Here is a 19,761-nt window from a genome sequence, read left to right on the forward strand (position 1 = left end):
ACCTCTGGCTGACCTTCAGTCTCTACACATGCAGGAAGTGAAGCAGGCAGAGTCATAGACTGCCTGGCAGAGTATCAAAAGATTTGCCCCAACACATACACAACACATTTGTACAGACTGGGAAATTGGGGGTTTTGTGGTTGTTCCAGGAGTTTAAGGAGTTGTGTTGAATCACTAGTGACCACTGACTTAACTGAACAGAGACTTCAATGACCACACCAAATACACACTTTAAAAAACTAGTTCAGAAAGTCACCAAACAAACTACAACAAATTCAACAAGCAGCAATAACAAACTCTGGGGAGGGGGAAGAATCTGATTTCCAGAGTTTTCACATAATGTTCAAAATGCCCAGTTTTCAACAAAAATTATTGAGGCATGCCAAGAAACAAGAAAGTATGACCCATACTCAGGAAAACAAGAAATCTGTTCATAGAAGTTGAGGAAAACTGAGATACTGCACTTACCAAGAAAAGACTTTAAATCAACTGCCTTTAAAAAGCTCAGAGAGGGCTTCCCTTTTGGCGCTGTGTTGGGAGTCCGCCTGCCGATGCAGGGCACATGGGTTTGTGCCCCGGTCTGGGAGGATCCCGTGTGCCGCGGAGCGGCTGGGCCCGTGAGCCATGGCCGCTGGGCCTGCGCGTCCGGAGCCTGTGCTCTGCAGCGGGAGAGGCTACGGCAGTGAGAGGCCTGCGTACCACACACACACACACACACACACACACACAAAAACTCAGAGAGCTAAAGGGAACCACGTGTAAATAACCAAAGGAAACTAAGAGAATGATGTCTCACCAAATAGAGAATGTCAATAAAAGGAAGTTATACAAAGGAACCTAATAGAAATTCTGGAGTTGAAAAGTACAATTATAAAATTTTAAATATCACTTAGAGGGGCTCAAGAGATTTGAGAAGGTAGAAGAAAGTTGGCAAACTTGAAGATAGGTCAATTGAGATTTCCCAATCTGAGGAATAAAAAGAAAAAAGAATGAAGAAAAATTAACAGAGCCTAAGCCCTGTGGGACATCATCATGAAGTATACCAACGTACACATAATGGAGGTCATAGAAGAGAAGAGAGAAAGCAGAAATACTTGAAGAAACAGTGGCTGAAAGCTTAGAAGTTTGATGAAAGACATTAATCCACACATCTCAGGAGCTCAGTGAACCATAAGTAATATTTTTAAGAAGATCCACTTTGAGACACATCATAACCAAACTTGAAAAACAAGGAATCCTGAAGTCAGCTATAGAGAACTGACTTGTCACATACAAGGGATCTTCAATAAGATTAACATCTGATTTCTTGTCAGAAACCATAAAGGCTAGAAGGCAGTGGGATGACATATTCAGTGTGCTGCAAAAAGAAATGTTAACAGGAATCCTATATCTGGCAAAATAGTCCTCAAAAATGAAGAAGTTAACACATTCCTGGGTGAACAAAAATTGAGACAGGTTCTTGCTAGTAGACCTTTCATGTGAGAAATGCTAAAGAAAGTCCTTCAAACTGAAATGAAAGGATACTGGACAGTAATTCAAATCCACCTGAAGAGATGCAACATTGGTAAAGATAAACATAGGTAAGTATAAACATCAGTATTAATATATATTATTTTGTTTTTAGCCCTTCTTTTTTTCCTATATGATTTAAAAGATAATTGCACCAAACAAGGATTATAACACTGTGTTGATGGGCACAGAATGTATAAGGACGTGATTTGTGACAATAACAACATTAAAGGCAGGTGATGGAGCTATATAGGACATATATAGAGAGACAAAGCTTTTGTATACTATTGAAACTTGGTATTAGTTCAAACTGGACTTACAAATTAAGATGTTAATGTAATCCCAGAAAATAACAAAAATAGTAAAAGAAAGGAGAAGGAATCAAGTGGTACACTTGAAACCATCTAACATAAAATGTGGCAATAATGGAGGAATTAAAGAGCCAAAAAATTACGATATAGAAAACAAATAATAAAATGGTACAAGTCTTTATTTATTAGTAATTACTTTAAATATAAATGGAGTAAATGCTCCAATTAAGAGGCAGAGATTGGCAAAGGACGTTATATCCTAATAAAATGGTTAACCCATCAAGATATAACAATTATAAACATATATGCGTCTAACAGTAGATCCCCAGAAAGTTTGAAACAGACTGACAATTGAAGGGAGAAATAGTCCAACAATAATAGTTGGAGACTTCAACACTTCACTTTCCCTATTGGATAGAATAATTAGACAAAAGATAAACAAGGAAACAGAAAACTTGAACAGCATTGTAAATCAACTAGACCTAACAGACATATATAGAACTGTCCACCCAACAAGAGAATATGCATTCTTCTTTAAGTTCACATGGAAAATTCTCCAGATAGACCACAAAAGAATCTAAATAAATTTTAGAAGATTCAAACCATACAGAGTATCTTCTATGACCACAATGGAATGAAATTTAAAATAAATAGGAGGAAATCTGGAAATTTTACAAGTAGGTGAAAACTAAACATGCTTAAAAAGAACAATGAGTTAATGAGAAATTAAGAAATACTTTGAGATTAATTAAAATGAAAGCCCAAAACTTATGGGATGCAGTGAAAGCAGTGCGCAGAGGGAAATCTATAGCTGTAAATGCTTACGTTAAAAAAGAAAAAATCTCAAATCAGTAGCCTAACCTCCCACTTTAAGGAATTAGAAAAAGAAGAGCAAACTAAACCCAAAGCAACCAGAAAGAAGGAAATAATAAAGATTAGAGTGCAGATAAGAAAAATAGAGACTAGAAAAACAATAGAATCAATGAAACAAAAGTTTCAAAAAGATCAACAAAATTAACAAACCTTTAGACAGAGAAGGAGAGAGGAGACTCAATTACTAAAATCAGAAATGAAAGTGAGGACATTACTAACAGCTTCATAGAAGTAAAATAAAGGATTATAAGAAAATACTGTTAACAACTGTATGCCAACATATTAGAGAACCTAGATGAAATCGGGAAATTCCTAGAAACACACAAAGTCTGAAATTTGACTCAAGAAGAAATAGAAAGTCTGAATAGACCTATAAGAGGAGATCAGTAATCAGAAACTCCCAACAAGGAAAAATCCAGAACCAGGAGCCTTCACTGATGAATTCTATCAAACATTTAAAGAAAAAGTAACACCAATCCTTCTCAAACTCTTTCCCCCCAAATAGAGGGGGAAACACTTCCTAACTCATTCTGTGAGACCAGTATTACCCTGATACCAAAGCCACAAGAAATGTGCAAAAAACCTCAGTGAAATACTATCAGACTGAATCTAGCAGTATATTATAAGGATTATCCAGCATGACCAAGTGGGATTTATCAAAGGAATACAAAGAGCATTCAATATGTAAAAAATAAATCAATGTAATACATATTGACAGAATGAAGGGGGATTAAAAACTACATGATGATCTCAACTGATGCAGAAAAAGCATTTGAGAAAACCCAAAATCTTTTCACATATAATAATAATAAACCTAAGAAACTAAAAACAGAAGGAAAATCTATCAACCTGAAATAAAGGGCATCTACGAAAAGCATACCCAATGGTGAAAAAATAAAAGCTTTTCCTTGAGATCAAGAACAAGACAAAGATGTCTGCTATTGCCACTACTACTCAACACTGTATTGAAAGTTATAGCCAGGGTAATTAGGCAAGAAAAAGAAAAGCCATCCAAATTGGAAAGTAAGAAGTAAAACTCTATTCACAGATTACATAATGTTATATATAGAAAATCCTAAAATATCCACACAAAACCCATTAGAGCTAGTAAATGAATTCAGCAAAGTTGCAGGATAGGATATGTGATCAATCAAAAAAGTCATTTATATATCCATGCACTAGCAATGAACAATCTGAAAGTAAAATTAAGAAAACAATTCCATTTACGATCATTGCAAAAGGAATAAAATACTTAAGGATAAATTTAACCAAGGTGGTGTAAGACTTATGCACTGAAAAATACGAAAAATACAAAACATCCTGTGCTCATGGATCGGAAGACTTAGTTGTGGAGATGGCAATACTCTAAAAATTGATCTACAGATTCAATCTAATCCATATCAAAATTTCAACTGCCTTTTGCTGATGTGGACAGGCTGATCCTAAAATTCATACGGAATTGCAAGAAACTGTTCCTCAAATAGCCAAAACAGTCTTGGAAAAGAACAAAAAAGTCAGGGAACTCATACTTCTTAATTTTAAAACTTACCACAAAGCTATAGTAATTCAAACAGTGTGATACCGGCATAAAGACAGACATACAGAACCATGGGATAGAATTGAGAAGTAAACCTAAACGTTATGCTCAAATGATTTTTGACAGAGTGCCAGGACCGTTCAGTGGGGAAAGAATATTCTCTTCAACTAAGTGCAAGTAATGAAGCTGAATCCCCACCTCACACCACATACAAACATTAACCTAAAATAGATTAAAAAAACTAAAGATAAGAGCTAAAGCTATAAAAATCTTAGAAGACAGGATTAAATGATTCATAACCTTGGATGTGGCAGTGGATTCTTAGATATGACACCAAAACAACAAGGAACAAAAACAATAAAAATAGATAAATTGGATTTCATCAGAACTGTTGTTTCAAAGGACACTATAAAGAAAATAAAAAGACAACCCAGAATATGAGAGAAAGCATTTGTAAATCATATATCTGATAAAAAACCTAGTATCCACAATACATAAAGAACTCTTACAACTCAACAGCAAAAAGACAACCTAGTTTTTAAAATGGGAAAAGGATTTGAATAGACCTTCCTCCAAAAAAGACATACAAGTGGCCGACAAACACATGAAAAGATGCTCAGCATCACTAGTCATTAGGTAAATGCAACTTAAAACCACAAGATAACCACTTCACACCTAGTGTGATGCCTATAATAAGATGTGTAGGGGAGGATAAGGAAAGATTGAAAACCTTATATATACATTGCTGGTAGGAATGTAAACTGGTACAGTTGCTATGCAAAAACAGTTTGGTGGTTCTTCAAAAACTTAACAGAGTTACTATTTGACTCAGCAATTTCGTTCTTAATTACAGACCCAAGAGAAATGAAAACATATATCCACACAAACTTATACATGAATGTTCATAGCATTATTCATAATAGCCAAAATGTTCAAACAACCCAAATATCCACTGATTTGATGAATGGATGAATAAAATGTGATATATCCATAAAATGGAATATTATTATTCAGCCATAAACAGGAACGAAGTACTGATACATGCTACAACATGGACAAACCTTGAAAACATTATGCTAAGCGAAAAAAAGTTAAACACAAAAAGCTTTGTGTCTGACTTTTGTATGATTCCATTTATATGAAATGTCCAGCATAGGCAAGTCCACAGAGACAGAAATACTAGTGGTTTCCAAGGGAGGATGGGAGGGGGAATGGGAAGCGACTGCTTAGTGGTACAGGGTTTCTTTTGGGGGTGATGAAAATTTCTGGAATTAGAAGGTGGTGATGAGAATTAGAAGGTGGTGATGACTACACATTATGAACCCACTGAATTTGTACTGTTTTAAATGGTTAAAATTTTGAATTTTATCTCAACAGAAACATTTTTTAAAACTTTAATGTGCACACAGATTCCCTGGGGATCTCATTAAAATGTAGATTATGATTCAGGAGGTCTGGGCAGGGCCCCGAATTCTGCATTTTTGATAAGCTTCCAGGTGACACCTCTGTTCACCTACGGCCACATTTTGAGTAACAAGTTTACTCAAAGGGCCCTTCCACTGTGTCGCCTTACGATTCTGCGCCTCAGGTGCCCCACCTCTTGAACTAACTCCTGCCCTGTCCACCCCTATAAATAAGGAGGGCGGAAGTACAGGTCTGAGCCTGCAGGGGGTGTGAGCCTCAGCGCATGGGAGCAGATGGAGAAGGGGCTGTGGCTGCAGGGGTCACTGTCAGCAGACACAGAGGGGACCAAAGGAGTAGCTTTCATTTTGCACAAAGCTGAGGAAGGCAGGCCAGAACGCACGGCTCTGTTCTCAGAGGAGAGCTGTTGTATCACTGCCAGCTGTTGGGTGGCTCCTGCTCTGGTGCTCAAAGGCGATCTGAAAGAAAGGGGGCGGCCTCGGAGTGAGCAAACAGGGTGCTGAAGGCTGCCTGCCCTCCCCTCCCAGTCCCCTGGGGACTCCTGTGCCAGGACGCAGGGCTCGAGGGAGCAGGTGGCAGTCCCTCCGCTGCCAGTCAGAGGGATGCCAGGCTTCCCTGATAGGGTTTGGTGGCGGCAGAGGAGTAGAAGGGAGATGGTAGGAGCTGTGACGTGTGTAAATGGCCAGGGAAGGAGGCAGCCGCTCTGAGTCAGGGTGGTGCTGAGAGTGGAACTCTAACAGGTGCCCTTACCCGATGCTGGGCTGCAGCAACCCCGGGCGTGGGGGCAGAGAACACTTGGGGTGAGCCCGGGGGATGCCTCCCACTTCTGTCCCAAGGAGGAGCTGGAGCCTCCCTGACTTGTCCAGGCTACACCATGGGGGTGGAGCAGCCGTCCCCACCCTGCTGCCCAGCCCTGGAGGCTGTCATCTCTGCTACCTGAGCTGCTCACCGTCTCCTCTGCGAGGAGGTCGGGGATCCGGCTGAAGGGACCCGGGGGCAGATTCCAGGCCAGCTCCTCCAGCTGAGCCAGCAAGCCTTTCACTTCTGCCTCCAGGTGCTCCACCGTCTTCTCCACCGTCTAGAGCAAGGAGAGAAGTTGGGGGAGGAGGAGGAGGAGGAGAGGACAAGAGTGGTGACGTCCCACTTAATCAGCCACATCCTAAGGAGCACCTGGAAATCCAGTAGGGTGCAGCGGGGAGAGAACTGGGTGCCAGGAGACCTGGGTCCTCTTGGTTCAGGCTCTGCCCTTGCCTGCCTCTCAGTTCCCCAGATAACAAAATCCTAGGAGCTCACTCTCTACGGCTGCTCCTGGCTCTGGCACTCAGGAGTTCTACCCAGTCATTGGTTTGGGGCTTGGAGGGACTCTGGGATTCCTTTTTCCCTTTCAGGATGTCACCACTGGGAGCTCACATTCCTTTTGTTGCCCCGCCCCCTGGTGGCAATTCTGCCAAATGACAGTATTGGGATTTTGAAATTTTCTTCATTCAGGGTTCTTTTTTCACAAATGAACCCCATTAGCAGTCTGGTGAAACCTACAGACCACCATCAGAAAAATGCTTTTATTGAAAAAAAAAAACATACAGGATTTCCAAGGGTATAAACTGCATTAAAATATTATTAAAGTATTAAAAATTAAATTTTGATATAAACATTTATGTATTTATTAACTTATTTAAGTAACACCAGTTCTAACAACTACTGAAATTTTGACATACTGATTAGAGTAAACAATGTATTGAGATATTCACAATGACTATAATGGGATGAAGTTATCTGTGATTTCTATTGCTGACAAAGTCACAGTACTGTTAATACTCCTGCAGTTTGTTGTCTGTATGTATAGAGAATGAGAATGCTAAATCTCAGCTAAAGGTTTGTGAAAATGAAGTGCAATTTTTTTCCCCCACACAAGTTTATGGACCCCAGGTTACAAACCGTGGCTGTGTAACAAAACACTGCAATTGAATTTCCACCTTCTCATCCGGTGATTATGGGGAGATCTCTGGCTGGTGGGAAGCAAGGTCCCGGGGAGGCAGGGTCTGTTGGGAGCTGGACAGCCTAACAGCCCAGGTAGGGCAGGGAGATGTTTAACATAGTGGCCAGGGAACAGGATTGGCCAAGATTTCCCCAATTTTCCAAAGCAAGATTGGCCTGAACCCGCCAAAGCCACCAGCCTGGCAGGTGGTCCTGAAGCTGCATGCCCTCTCAGGTCACCCTCATTACCTCCTCTATGATGTCTAACCGGCCATGGACAGCCATGTGTCTGTCACACCCTGCAGTCCGAGCTGGGTCTCCTCGGGAGGGGATGAAGGGTTCAGCAGCTGTAGGAAAACAAGTCTTGTCACTGTGGGGCCCTTGGTTTCTCTGTAACATTACAGACTCCTGCAAACATGGGGCTCAAGGGAGGTGGGTCCTAAAAACAGTCCAAAGAGAAGCAGAGGAAGGCTCAGTGTGGATCAGGGTGTGAGTGTAGGGTTGCCCCACTCACTCACTTGGCCATGGTCTCCTACAGACCCAAGTCGGCTTCCTCAAGGAGGTGCTGCCTGAACTGGGTAAGAAAAGGAAGGGAGGAAAGGTTTCAGCCAGAAGGAACCGCATGTGCAAAGATAGGAATGAAATAGCATGGCTCAGTGCACAAAGCCTCAGGAAGCCTGAAGTGGCTGGAAAGCACAGGGTGGGTGGGAGATGAGACTGGAGAGGTGGATCGTGGAAACAAGGCCGGGCCCTAATAAACCAATCACAATGCTTGTTTTGGGGTTTAACAGGAGAGTCATGCAGTCATATGTGAATTTTTTAAAATACAGAGAATGGATTGGAGAGATTCATCTTTGAAGGCAGGAAGTTACTGCAGTAATCAGAGTAAGAAGTGATGAAAGGAGGCAGTAACCGTAGGAAGAGAGGAAGAAAATGCATGGAGCTATTGTAGCAATAGTAATAGTAATCGACATTGGTGACCAGTTAGTAACATCTGACACGAGTGAGTGCTAAACAAACGTGTTAACTCAGTCAACCTCTACAACCAATTATTACCCCCAATTTACACATAAGGGAATTGACGCACAGAAAGGCGAAACAATACGTCTAACGTCACACAGCTAGTAAGCGGAAGATCTGAGGTTCAATTTGTTCAACATCATTTTCCTCCCCAACGTTGGCTCCTCCTTGGTTCCTTACACCACCAACCTTCACACCAGAAGTCTTAGAGCCCGGGTTTTGAGCTCAAGTTGCAGTATTGGTGGCTCTGAGATAACCTGCAGGGCGTCTGAGTCGGCTGAGTCCTTGGAGAACACGGACACACAGAAAGGAGGATGCTGCCCCAGAAACAAGGAGAAGCCAAGAGCTTTCAAAAGGATGAAGCAGTCAGCATGGCCTAAAGCAGCATGGAGGTCTAGCAAGATAAGGACTTGGAGCAACAGAAAAGTCGATGCTGAATGCCATCCTAGCGCTTTTAGTGAAGAGGTGCCGACAGAGCAAAGTCTAGTCGCAGTGGGATGAGAAGGGAAGGAAACTTCAGGAGGAGGAAACTAAGATCCTGGAAAACATTTCCATGAAGCTTGGCTGTGAAGGAAGGGAGATCAGATCACAAGGTGTAAATAAGTGTTTATTGTTGTTTCCAGGTTTTTAAGCATTGAAGAAACGCAACCATGCTTATAGCTTGAGGACAGGAAGAAGCCAGGAGAACTGAAAGAATGCATTTCCCGAAGAGATGTGAGGCCACGGAATCCAGAAATGGTGGTGGGGGTAGGGGTCACATGTGGAAGGAAGAGAGAGGAAACGCAGCAAAAATGCGTAAAAAAGTTCTACTTAAAAAAGGGCCAAGACGTTGAGTGAGCCCCACCTGATGGCCTCTATTCACTCGGTAGAGTAAGAGGGGAATCATCTGCTGAAAATTCATGTAGGGTTAGGAAAGAGGAAAGCGAGTTGTGAAGTATTATCAGGAATTCTGTGAGTGGGTTGTTAGACACATCCACTAAAATGGGAGCCATGATGAAAGTATTTCTACCATGGAAACTGACAAATGCTTTTTTTGTTTGTTTTCCGAGAGCCAGTGTATCAGCACGCCCCTGGGTCAGAAGCTTGAATAAAGAGGGGGCTCCAAAAGGGGATGAGGAGAATGAGGAAGGCAGTTAGGAGGATGATGCAGAACAACCTGACATCACAAGGAAGCCCTCCCATAGCAGCTCAGCAGGTGGGTGTCAGCAGCAAAGACAGATGGCTGACGAGCTGAAACCTGGGAGTCTGTGGCATGAGTGCGGTGAAGAACAAGAGTGCAAAGGAACTGAGGATTCGACCAGCAAGGGCTTAAGGGGACGAGCTCTGGCATCTAGCTTGAATAACGAAGAAGAAGGCAATAAGAGGGCCAATAATTGGGAGAAATGGAGGAGCTGAAGGCACTGGAGATCTCAGTGAGATGATGGGAGTAACAGAAGGAACAAGTGATAAGGGATATTGCAATTTTAGCTTTTAGAGGTAGAGCAGCTTCACAGTGACAATACCAAGGCTGTGGGCATCTGAAGCAGAGCAGGGGTAAGAGTTATTGGACTTGATCTTTGTAGATGCAAAACTCTTGTAAGACCTCGATGTTGGCTGGGTTGCCCGAGGTGACATATAAAGTTGCCCAGGAGGTTGGCAGGTCTTGAGGTAAGGATAGTGAGCCATTTTGCTGGTGATGAATGTATAACTCTGAAGGCTGAGTGACTTGTCTAAGATCACACAGTCAGCAAATGACTGGACCCCAGGCACCCTGGCCTTCCCCTGGCCCCATCTCAGCCAGCTGGCCTTCTGGAGCTCTGCCAGAGTCCCCATGCCCTGAGAGTCCCTGGTCTCAACTCTCTGGACCTCAGCTCTTCCACTCAGGGGCGAGAACCAAGTGCAGGGGCAAAACTTCCACTCTGAGCATCTTTTGTGGAGAAGAGTTTGGGTTTTTACATTCTCCCCTTCATTATGTCCATCCACTGAACTTAGAAAAACCTCTTCAAAAAACAATGGTGGACTTCCCTGGTGGCACAGTGGTTAAGAATCTGCTTGCCATTGGAGGGGACACGGGTTCGAGCCCTGGTCTGGGAAGATCCCACATGCCATGGAGCAACTAAGCCCATGCACCACAACTACTGAGCCTACGCTCTAGAGCCTGCAAGCCACAACTACTGAAGCCCGCATGCCTAGAACCCATGCTCCGCAACAAGAGAAGCCACCACAATGAGAAGCCCGCGCACCACAAGGAAGAGTAGCCCCTGCTCACCACAACTACAGAAAGCCCACACGCACCAACGAAGACCCAACGCAGCCAAAAATAAATAAATAAATAACTTAAAAAAAAAAAAAAACCCAATGGTCTTGGGACTTCCCTGGTGGTCCAGTGGTAAAGAATTCACCTTCCAATGCAGGGGACGCAGGTTCGATCCCTGGTCGGGGAACTAAGATCCTACGTGCCGTGGGGCAACTAAGCCTGCACGCCACAACTACTGAGCTCATGTGCCTCAACTAGAGAGCCTGCGAAACTACAGAGCCCACGGACCACAACTACAGAGCCTGTGCACTGCAACGAGGATCCTGCATGCCGCAGCTAAGACCTGATGCAGCCAAAAGAAAAAAAGAAAGAAAATAAATAAAAATAAGTATTTAAAAAAACAAAAGGGCTTCCCTGGTGGCGCAGTGGTGGAGAGTCCGCCTGCCGATGCAGGGGACACGGGTTCGTGCCCCGGTCCGGGAGGATCCCACGTACCGCAGAGCGGCTGGGCCTGTGAGCCATGGCCGCTGAGTCTGCGCGTCCGGAGCCTGTGCTCCGCAACGGGAGAGGCCACAGCAGTGAGAGGCCCGCGGACCGCAAACAAGAACAACAACAACAATGGTGTTCTTGTTGACTTTAGGGAGGGAGGGGATGTTATAACTTTGGTTATTGTTTTTAAGGGAGACTTTTAGAGATCTCTACTGAAAATATTTATAGGTAAAATGCTATGATGTCTTGGCTTTACTTCAAGATAATCCAGGCCTGGGAGTGGGAGGAGGCATGGGTGGGAGTATTGAGCAAACAAGATGGGCCGAGATTGGTAACTGTTGAAATTGGGTGATGCGGACATGGGGTTAATTCTGCTATTCTCTCTACTTTTGTATATATGGCTTGAAATTTTCCATAATAAAAGCCAGTTCTCTGATAGGGTTGTTAGCAAAAAGCAGAAGCCACGGGCTTCGTGCATTGATACAAAATGTTCAGGATGGGTGTCGGGGGGCGGGGGTGGTCTGAGAGACCCCACCTGGAGGGCTGGGCTCCATTCTGGGCCATTCTTCGTGAGAAGGCTTTTGACAGGCAGAGGCAGAGGCAGGGCTAAAGGGGGCCACCGTGAAGGGACTCCAGATTTTGACTCCTTTGTGTCAGCTGAAAAAACTGGGGTGCTCAGCTAGAGAGAAAAGACTTCGAGGGGGCAGGCAGAGCTGTTTTCACCCAAATAGAGGGCTGTCAGGGAAGAGGGGGTCTGTCCCGGTCTAGGTCAGGGCCCACATCCACCCTCTGCAAGCTCCGCCCAGGGGCCTTAGGCCAAGACTTTCCCCTGAGTCCCACCTGACCCCTCCCAGACCCTAGAGTACTCTTCCCCCTCCTCCCAGCTTAGGCCAAGAGGAAGCAACATGACCCTGCCGGCCAACTGGGGCCCTGCCAGCTCTCGAAGTCAGGAACAACATGAATCTGCTCCCTCTCTCAGCCTAAAACATCCTGTTCTCTACGTGTCAGCGATGAGGTCTCACTTGGCTCCCAAACCCCTCCAGGGAAGAGGCTGGGCTGAGGTTGCTCTCCACATCACACGGCACTAATCCATCACATCTGGACACAACTGCGCCCTGGGCTGCACTGCACAACTGTCTGTGAGCTCATCCAGGCCTCCCGAGGAGCTCTGCTGAGAGAGAGCTGGGGCAGAGCCAGGCCACCCTGCGCTGCTGCTCCCTCCCCCACGTGGGTGCTCATGGCATTGACCTCAGCGCATGATGGCAGAAAACGCACCTCCGTTCCCAGCCATGAATTGGTGCGGGCCCGTGGGAACTTTCTTTTCCCTGAGCCTCTGCTGCTTCCTCTCTAACAGGGGTTTGGGGGCGGGGGCGGAGGCACTGCCAGATGCAGCTCATCCAAGGTCTGCCTCTGTCTTTCAGGCCTCAAAAATTAGCTACAAAGACCGAACCAGGATGAGTCAAGGACAAGTTGCTTCTTGGCCCAGAAGCTCCAGCAAGGCGAGAACTGGGCAAGGACTCCCTTTGCTTCGTGCTTCCTCTCCAGTAGAAAGGGGCTCACAATAACGCCAGTTTCACGGGGCTTTGGGGAGGTTCAGACCAGAGGCAGAGTGGGGGAAGCTGAAGGATTATCACGACTGACCATGGGCGGCCAAGGCTGTGGTTCCCGGTGCTCCCTTCCCTCCTTCGATCCCACCCTCCCTGACCTGGCCAGTTGGGAAATGGACCTTCTTGGATGCAAGGTTGTTTTCTCTGGCCTGGCTTCCGCTCAGGGCCTATGTGCACCCTGGACGGCGGGCGTGGGTGGAACATGGTGAGAGCAGGCTGCCAGTGGAGACGGGAGGCCCAGTGCAGGCTCCAGGCTAACCTCTCCAGTTAAAGGGACATGGCCACTGGGCCTCCCCCCTCCCACCCCGCCCCACTGACAGGCATAGGAGACCTTTTGTTTCTGGATCTGAATACTAGGAAGGCGTACACAACTCAAAAGATTTCTGACCCTGAAAGGTGCTGCTTTGACCAGCCACACTTGACACTTGGGGGTTAATTCTATTTGACCACAGTCAATATAATAGTATAATAAATTTGACCACATTTGCGGTACACGGGCCTCTCACTGTTGTGGCCTCTCCCGTTGTGGAGCACAGGCTCCAGACGCGCAGACTCAGCGGCCATGGCTCACGGGCCCAGCCTCTCCGCAGCATGTGGGATCTTCCTGGACCGGGGCACGAACCCGTGTCCCCTGCATCGGCAGGCGGACTCTCAACCACTGCACCACCAGGGAAGCCCTAACTTTGACCACATTTGATATTGGTATTTAAATTTTTGCTTCATTCCAAACCATCAGAGGTGTTTTTTTTTTTTTTTTAATCGGAAGAACACTATTTTCAAACAACTATACGAAGAACTCTAGTCTATGGATGTGCTCTGGCTGAAACAGGAGAAGGACACTTGAGCCCGCTAAGAGGGAACTCAGATGCTAAGGAACATTTTTGTTTTGTTTTGGGAGTGATACGTTCTGTCTCCCTTGTTCTCTGGTCATTTTCCAGATATGGATTTGAGCCTTGCTGATCACTCTGAGAGCTTACCAATGTCAGTCCAATAGAGTCGGCATCTGGTTAAGTGAGGATACAAGCTGAGCTGCTGCAACAAAGAGCCCCCCTCAGTCACACATGTATTTATTTCTTTCTCACATATCAGTTCAGAGGTGGACTGGCTAATGGTCAGGGCTGGCAGGCAGCTCCGCTCTCCAAGGCCATCCAGGAAACCAGATTCCTTCTACCTTGGAATATGGTGTTTTATAATCCACTGGGTTATAAAGTACTAGAACATTCCTAAACCCCCACCATGCTGAGGTCTAGGAAGCCATCCAGGATAAACCTCTCTCCACACACTGTGCACAGAACACAAGTTTGGGAGTCAGAGGCACGGTCCCACCTCCACTGAACTGTGTTCTTTGCTTCTAACTCAGCTTCGTCTGTGAGGGATCTGCCCTGCTCTGTCTACTTGGTGGGACTGCTGTGTTGATCCAAGGGGATCCTGCATTTGAAGTTGCCTTGGAATGGAACTGCCAGATGATGTGCAAATGCCACGTAGGTCATTCACCAGGTGGACTGGAGACTAAGCAGGTCAGTGAAAGCCCCTGCAGCCCTGCCTCTCCACCTGGAGCCAGTGCTCTTTGCTAGATCACTCTGACCAGGTCTCCTCAAGATGGGGAGGCATCTGGTCTAGGACTATACCTGTGCAGGGGTCCAAGGCATGCTTGGGAGGGGCTTCTCCAACAAGCACACAGAGGGCTCAGGGCTGACCGGGCCCTCTGGGCTCTGTTACAAGCCAATCCCACTTGCTGGATCCTTAGTTTCTTCACCTTTAGAATGGGCACAACCATACTCTATATTTGAAGCTACTGTCAATTTGTGATCGGTTATTATGGGCCAAGCTTTTTGTTGAGTGCTTACATGCATTAACTCATTTAATTCTATCTGTGAGCTCAGTACTCTTACCAGTTTTTTATAGATTAGAAAACCAGAGATCAAAGAGGTTGAGTAACATGCCCAAGACTACACTGCTAGTAGGTAGTGGGGACAGGATTTGAATCCTACCTGCAAGACACTGTCTATACTATGTTCTGGCAGTTCTGTGATGAGTTAAGGGCCTCCTATCTTGGGGGTCTCAGCTGCCTCCTTTGTAAAATGAGGGGCTGGACAGGAATGGGGCAAAGGGGACCTATACACGTGACATCTTTGTACCTGTCTTGAGGCCCGACAAGAGCCCAACTGTGTACGTTGGATCAAATTGTCTTTGAGAGGTTCACTCCCCACAACATCCTTTTTGTGTGTGTGTGTGGTATGCGGGCCTCTCACTGTTGTGGCCTCTCCCATTGCGGAGCACAGGCTCCAGATGCGTAGGCTCAGCGGCCATGGCTCACGGGCACAGCCGTTCCACGGCATGTGGGAGCTTCCCGGACTGGGGCACGAACCCGTGTCCCCTGCATCGGCAGGGGGACTCTCAACCACTGCGCCACCAAGGAAGCCCCTCCATCCATTTTTGTAAGAAGAAATGCAGTGATCCTCACCATAGCCCTTCAGCGTCTTCCTCTTCCACCCAAAGCAAAAAGCAGAATCCCAATGGAAGACAGACGTCCACAGAGACCTGGAATGGTGGTGGACAGTGAGAGCTTCCCCCCGTGGGCCCCAAGGCATGGGTGAGAATGGCTAATAGGACTAGGCTCTAGGACTTGATATCCCTCTGATAGCAAAATAGGAAAGGAACTTAACTGAAGCCTTAACTTAAAAAAAAAATTCTCTACAAGTAGCACAAAACAGTCTGCTTCACTCAACACATAAAGAACTTTTATAGATCGATATGAAAAAATCCCAGTACCACGATGGAAAAGTCTAAGACAATTCACAAGAATTAGCAGAAATGACCAATATGCCTTTGAAGAAAAATCCAACCTTGGTAGTAATCAAAGAAATGAAAATTAAATCAATAAACCATCTTAAAGTATTCTTGCAAAAAAAAAAAAAAAACCTAACTGGAATTAGCTGAAGCTTCTAGATCTAACTACCAGTTTATAGACAATAGAGGGGAGAGAACAATTTAAATGACACCTGGGGGATGCAATCAGCTAAAATTTAAATGGGAAAAACTTTATAAGACTAACAACCCAGTTTCTTCAAGAAATAAATTTTAAGAAAATAGAGGGGAAAAAGAACTTACTAAAGAAATTTAAAACTTACTAAAAGAAACTTAACAGATATATCAACCAAAAGCAACGTGTGTACCTTATTTGGATCAAACAAACCAAATATAAAAACATCACACAATCAGGGACAGTTGAACGCTGACTGGATATTTGATGACATTACACAATTATTGTCCATTTTTAGGGAGTGATAATGGTATTGTTATTAAAAGATTATTTATCTTTTAGAAATACATAAGGCAATACTTACAGATAAAAATATATAATGCCTGGAATTTCCTTTAAAATAATCTGAGGGAGGGGAGAGAAGGTGGGGATGATAGATGAATCCAGATCTGTCAGGAATCCATTCTTGTTGAAACAGAGTGATGGGCACATGGGGGTTCACTATACTATTCTATTCTTCATTATTCTTTTTCAAATTCTTTTCCCATTTAGGTTGTTACATAATATTGAGCAGCGTTCCCTGTGCTGTACAATAGGTCCTTGTTGGGTATCCATTTTAAATACAGCAGTATGTACATGTCACTCCCAAACTCCCTAAGTATCCCTCCCCCACCTCCCAACCATAAGTTCGTAGTTCTCTAAGTCTGTGAGTCTGTTTCTGTTTTATAAACAAGTTCATTTTTATCATTTTCTTTTAGATCCCGCATATAAGCAATATCATATTTGTCTTTCTCTGTCTGACTTACTTCACTCAGTATGACAATCTCTAGGTCTCTATTCTGTGCTTATATCCAACAGATTTGATAATCAACAGTTAAGAAAAACCATGGTATATTGTCTGAAGTCTGAAAGGTTATACACAAAAATGTGTGAACTCAGTGTGAAATTACATTAATATGTTTATACTCTCCTCTTTTTTTTTTCTTAATCTGGAGCAATGAAGATGATCAGGAGGAAAATAATGTTTAAAAATGGCTTTAAGCTAAAATGTATATACCAGTCATAGCTAAAGGGGCCACAAAAAGTCTGCCACTGCGGGTGGCCAGCTCCTCCCTCTGGGGGAGCACAGACTCGGCTTTGTCCCCTCAGCTCCTGGAGGTGGGGACTCCAGCAAGATGGAGCGGGGCGTGGAGGCAGGGAAAAAGGACAGCACCTGGGCGGGGCTCTGTGCTGCATGGTCCCAGACGCTCCTCACGAAGACTGTGAGGAAAGGGTTGCTGGTCCTTCTTAGCCAACCTCAGTGGAGAACTGGGCCTCAGAGAGCTCAGTGGAGCTGTCCGAGGGGACGAGAGAAGGAGCCAATGTGTGTTGACAGGTGTTCCATGCTGGGTACTTCCCTTTCATCCAGCTCTGCTGGTGGGTACCATTCTCCCCACGTTACAGAAGAGGAAATAGCTTCAGAGAGGTGAAGCTATTTGGGTGAGACATGACTCACCCAAGTTCACTCAGCCAGGGGCTGCCCAGGATCAAGACTGGCCTCAACCCTTTCCCTGGATGCTCACTCCCACAGTTCCCTGTGCCTGAAAGGGGCTGGGCCAGGGGTCAGGGGAGCTTCCATCTTAATCCAGGGCAGGATGACTCATAGCCACCGGCTCCAGGTTGATGGGGGAGCAGCCTTAAGTGTGGACAAGGGCCTGGCTGAGGGGGCAGGGTCCCTGGATGCCTGGAGAGACTGAGCCTTCCCCTCGCCCACCCGTACAACTGGGATGGGCATCAGCTACCTCTGGTTGAGGCCAGCAAGAGACCTTGGGTAAATGGGAACGTGGCTTGTAAAGTGCTGTGTAAAGTGCCCTATAAAGTGCAGTCTTGGGGTGGTGGAAGGAACACCTGTGTACACAGTAAGTCTATCTGCAGCCACCTTGTCCGAGCCTCACCTGTGAAGGAGCAGCACTAAGACTGCTGTCAGGGAAGGGTAGAAGGGACGGCACAGCAAGGAACCCAGCCAGTGGAGCACCCAGAGGGCCTCTCCTTCCCGCAGCCTCCTCCCACCCACCCAAGGCAGCTCGGGCCCTCAGGGAAGCTCTCCAAAAGGCTGACAACTGCCTCCTCCACAGACTGCAGAAGCCCCTCAGACTACCTGGCAGGTAAAACCGCAGCCTCCAGGGGCCGCCTGCCTGGGCCCTGACCGGCTGTGCTGGGCCAGGCCTGGGTCCTCTGCTTGTTGGAGCTCCGCTTCCCAGGAAATGCCCCCAGGAAAACCAGGCCTGGGTGTCTCTGCAGGCCCTCTGGGCAGGGCTGGTCTGGAGGGTGGGGAGCCGGGGCTGCCCCACCCTGCAGACTTGACCATCCACCTGGTGATCCTGGTCTCCTCCTCTCTTTCCTGTCGACCTGGGGCAGTGGGTTTCTCCACTCCCTCTCTCCCTTTTTGTGTCTCTCAAATCGGCCTCTCTTCCTCAGTATCCTCTCACCCTTTCTCTCTCCCCCACCCCCTTTCTCTTGCCATTTTAGTTCCTCTATTTCCTTCCTTCTTGTTCCGTTTGCCTCTCAAACTCCTCTTTCTCTCTATCCTCATTCATAATTCAGACCCATCTGTCTACCTCCAAAGTTTCTTTCTGTCCCAGCCTCTCCCTTGCTCTCTGTATTCTTCCCTCTCTCCTTTGTAATTCTCTCTGTTCCTCTGCCTTTATCTCTCTGCCTTTTTTGTCTCCATCTTTCTCTCCAATTTCTCTCATCATCTATTTATCTCTCTCCCTCCCTGCATCTCCCTCTTTCTCCATCCCTCTCCATCTGGCTTCGTTCCCATCTCCCTCCCTCTTCCCTCCCTCTCTCCTGCTCCTTCCTCTCGGTCCGCGGTCTCCCCGACCCTCGCCCCGCGCCCGGGCCCCACTCACCGGTGAAGGCACCCGAGGCGCGGAGCAGGGCAAGCCCGGCCAGCGCGCAGAGCAGGGGCCGCATGCTGCCGGCTGGCGGAGCGCAGCGCCGTGTCTGCCCGCTCCCGCCCTCCCCGCCCTCCCCGGGATCGCGCCGGCCCGCCCGGGAGGAAATGCTCGCAGTCCCCGCCAAGATTCCTGGGCGGCTCCGGGCTTTCTGGCTCGAGCGAGCCCGCCCCCTCCAGAGACCCCGCGGGCGGAGGGGCGACGCGCCAGGCTGGGCGCCTCCCCTGGAAGGGGCCGCGCTCTGAGCCCACGCGCCTCCCCCGGGCCCGAGCGCAGAAGAGTGGGCGATGCAGCCGGGGGTCCAGTGATCCGTTATGAGCCCATTTCACAGACGGGCGGACTGCAGTTTCGAGAGAAGTGCCACCCACACCTGTGGCACGGGGTCTGAATTCCAGACTGCACGGAGTGTGGAAGCTTTTCTCTGCCCACCAGGAACAAGTAATCAACTCTCATGACATCGGACAGAGTGTTCAGCACATACTTAAGGTCGGTACTAGTTAGTGTTAGGTAAAGTTTGGAGGGGGGAGAAAACGAAATAATTCTTATATTCACATGTCTGCACTTGAGGAGTACGTGGTCTAGTGACCACCCTAGTATTAATGAACAGTAACTAAGCTTTGTTTGATTTATTCCACATACGCCATCTCTCTGATCTTCACTGCAGCCCCATCAGGAGTGCATCATTACGTCCATTCTGCAGACCAAGAAATTGAGGCTTAGAGATGTTAAGACCCTTGCCAATAGTCACACACCTGGTGTAATGTGGAGTCAGGATTTGAATCCAGTTCTGTTACTGGTAGATAATAATATATTGATACAACGTATTAGTGAGAGCCGGGTACTTTCTCCATTCTAAGCAAACCC

The 19,761-nt window shown here is 46.3% G+C and overlaps 2 protein-coding genes across 5 annotated transcripts in view; one reads left to right on the top strand and one right to left on the bottom strand.

The window, feature by feature from the left end:
* Positions 1-1,981: 1,981 nt before the first annotated feature.
* PLAC9 (placenta associated 9) lies at positions 1,982-19,235 on the bottom strand. Of its 2 annotated transcripts, none has more exons than XM_082637183.1 (4): positions 18,853-19,235; positions 7,876-7,973; positions 6,602-6,730; positions 1,982-6,110 (listed from the first exon to the last, which is right to left on the bottom strand). In XM_082637183.1, the coding sequence occupies exons 1-4, from the start codon at positions 18,914-18,916 to the stop codon at positions 6,045-6,047; spliced, it is 357 nt and encodes a 118-aa protein (XP_082493309.1). In that variant the 5' UTR covers positions 18,917-19,235; the 3' UTR covers positions 1,982-6,044. The 2 variants fall into 2 exon arrangements, with proteins under 2 accessions (XP_082493309.1, XP_082493310.1); XM_082637184.1 differs by having other exon boundaries at positions 6,589-6,730.
* LOC309812881 (uncharacterized protein) overlaps positions 14,190-19,761 on the top strand; it is a 126,044-nt gene continuing 120,472 nt past the window's right edge. For 2 of the 3 annotated variants that reach the window (XR_014295411.1, XM_082637163.1), the window contains exons 1-3: positions 14,190-14,495; positions 18,000-18,105; positions 19,229-19,383. Coding sequence is in view for 1 of the 3 variants with exons in the window: in XM_082637163.1 (XP_082493289.1) it covers positions 14,442-14,495; positions 18,000-18,105; positions 19,229-19,383 (315 nt within the window). In the remaining 2 variants the exon portion in view is untranslated. Of the gene's footprint in view, positions 14,496-17,111; positions 18,106-19,228; positions 19,384-19,761 lie in introns of those variants that run through there. The other variant, XR_014295412.1, reaches the window with a different exon arrangement.

The sequence above is a fragment of the Mesoplodon mirus genome (genome assembly GCF_964341445.2).
Source record: "Mesoplodon mirus genome assembly, chromosome: 2".
Taxonomy (NCBI): domain Eukaryota; kingdom Metazoa; phylum Chordata; class Mammalia; order Artiodactyla; family Ziphiidae; genus Mesoplodon; species Mesoplodon mirus.

Coding starts and splice junctions, on each gene's coding strand:
- PLAC9 (XM_082637183.1), bottom strand. CDS start 18,916: ATGCGGCCCCTGCTCTGCGCGCTGGCCGGGCTTGCCCTGCTCCGCGCC. Junction 7,974..18,852: donor CGCCTCGGGTGCCTTCACCG/GTGAGTGGGGCC, acceptor GTTTTCCTACAG/CTGCTGAACCCTTCATCCCC. Junction 6,731..7,875: donor GGTTAGACATCATAGAGGAG/GTAATGAGGGTG, acceptor TCCTTGCTCTAG/ACGGTGGAGAAGACGGTGGA.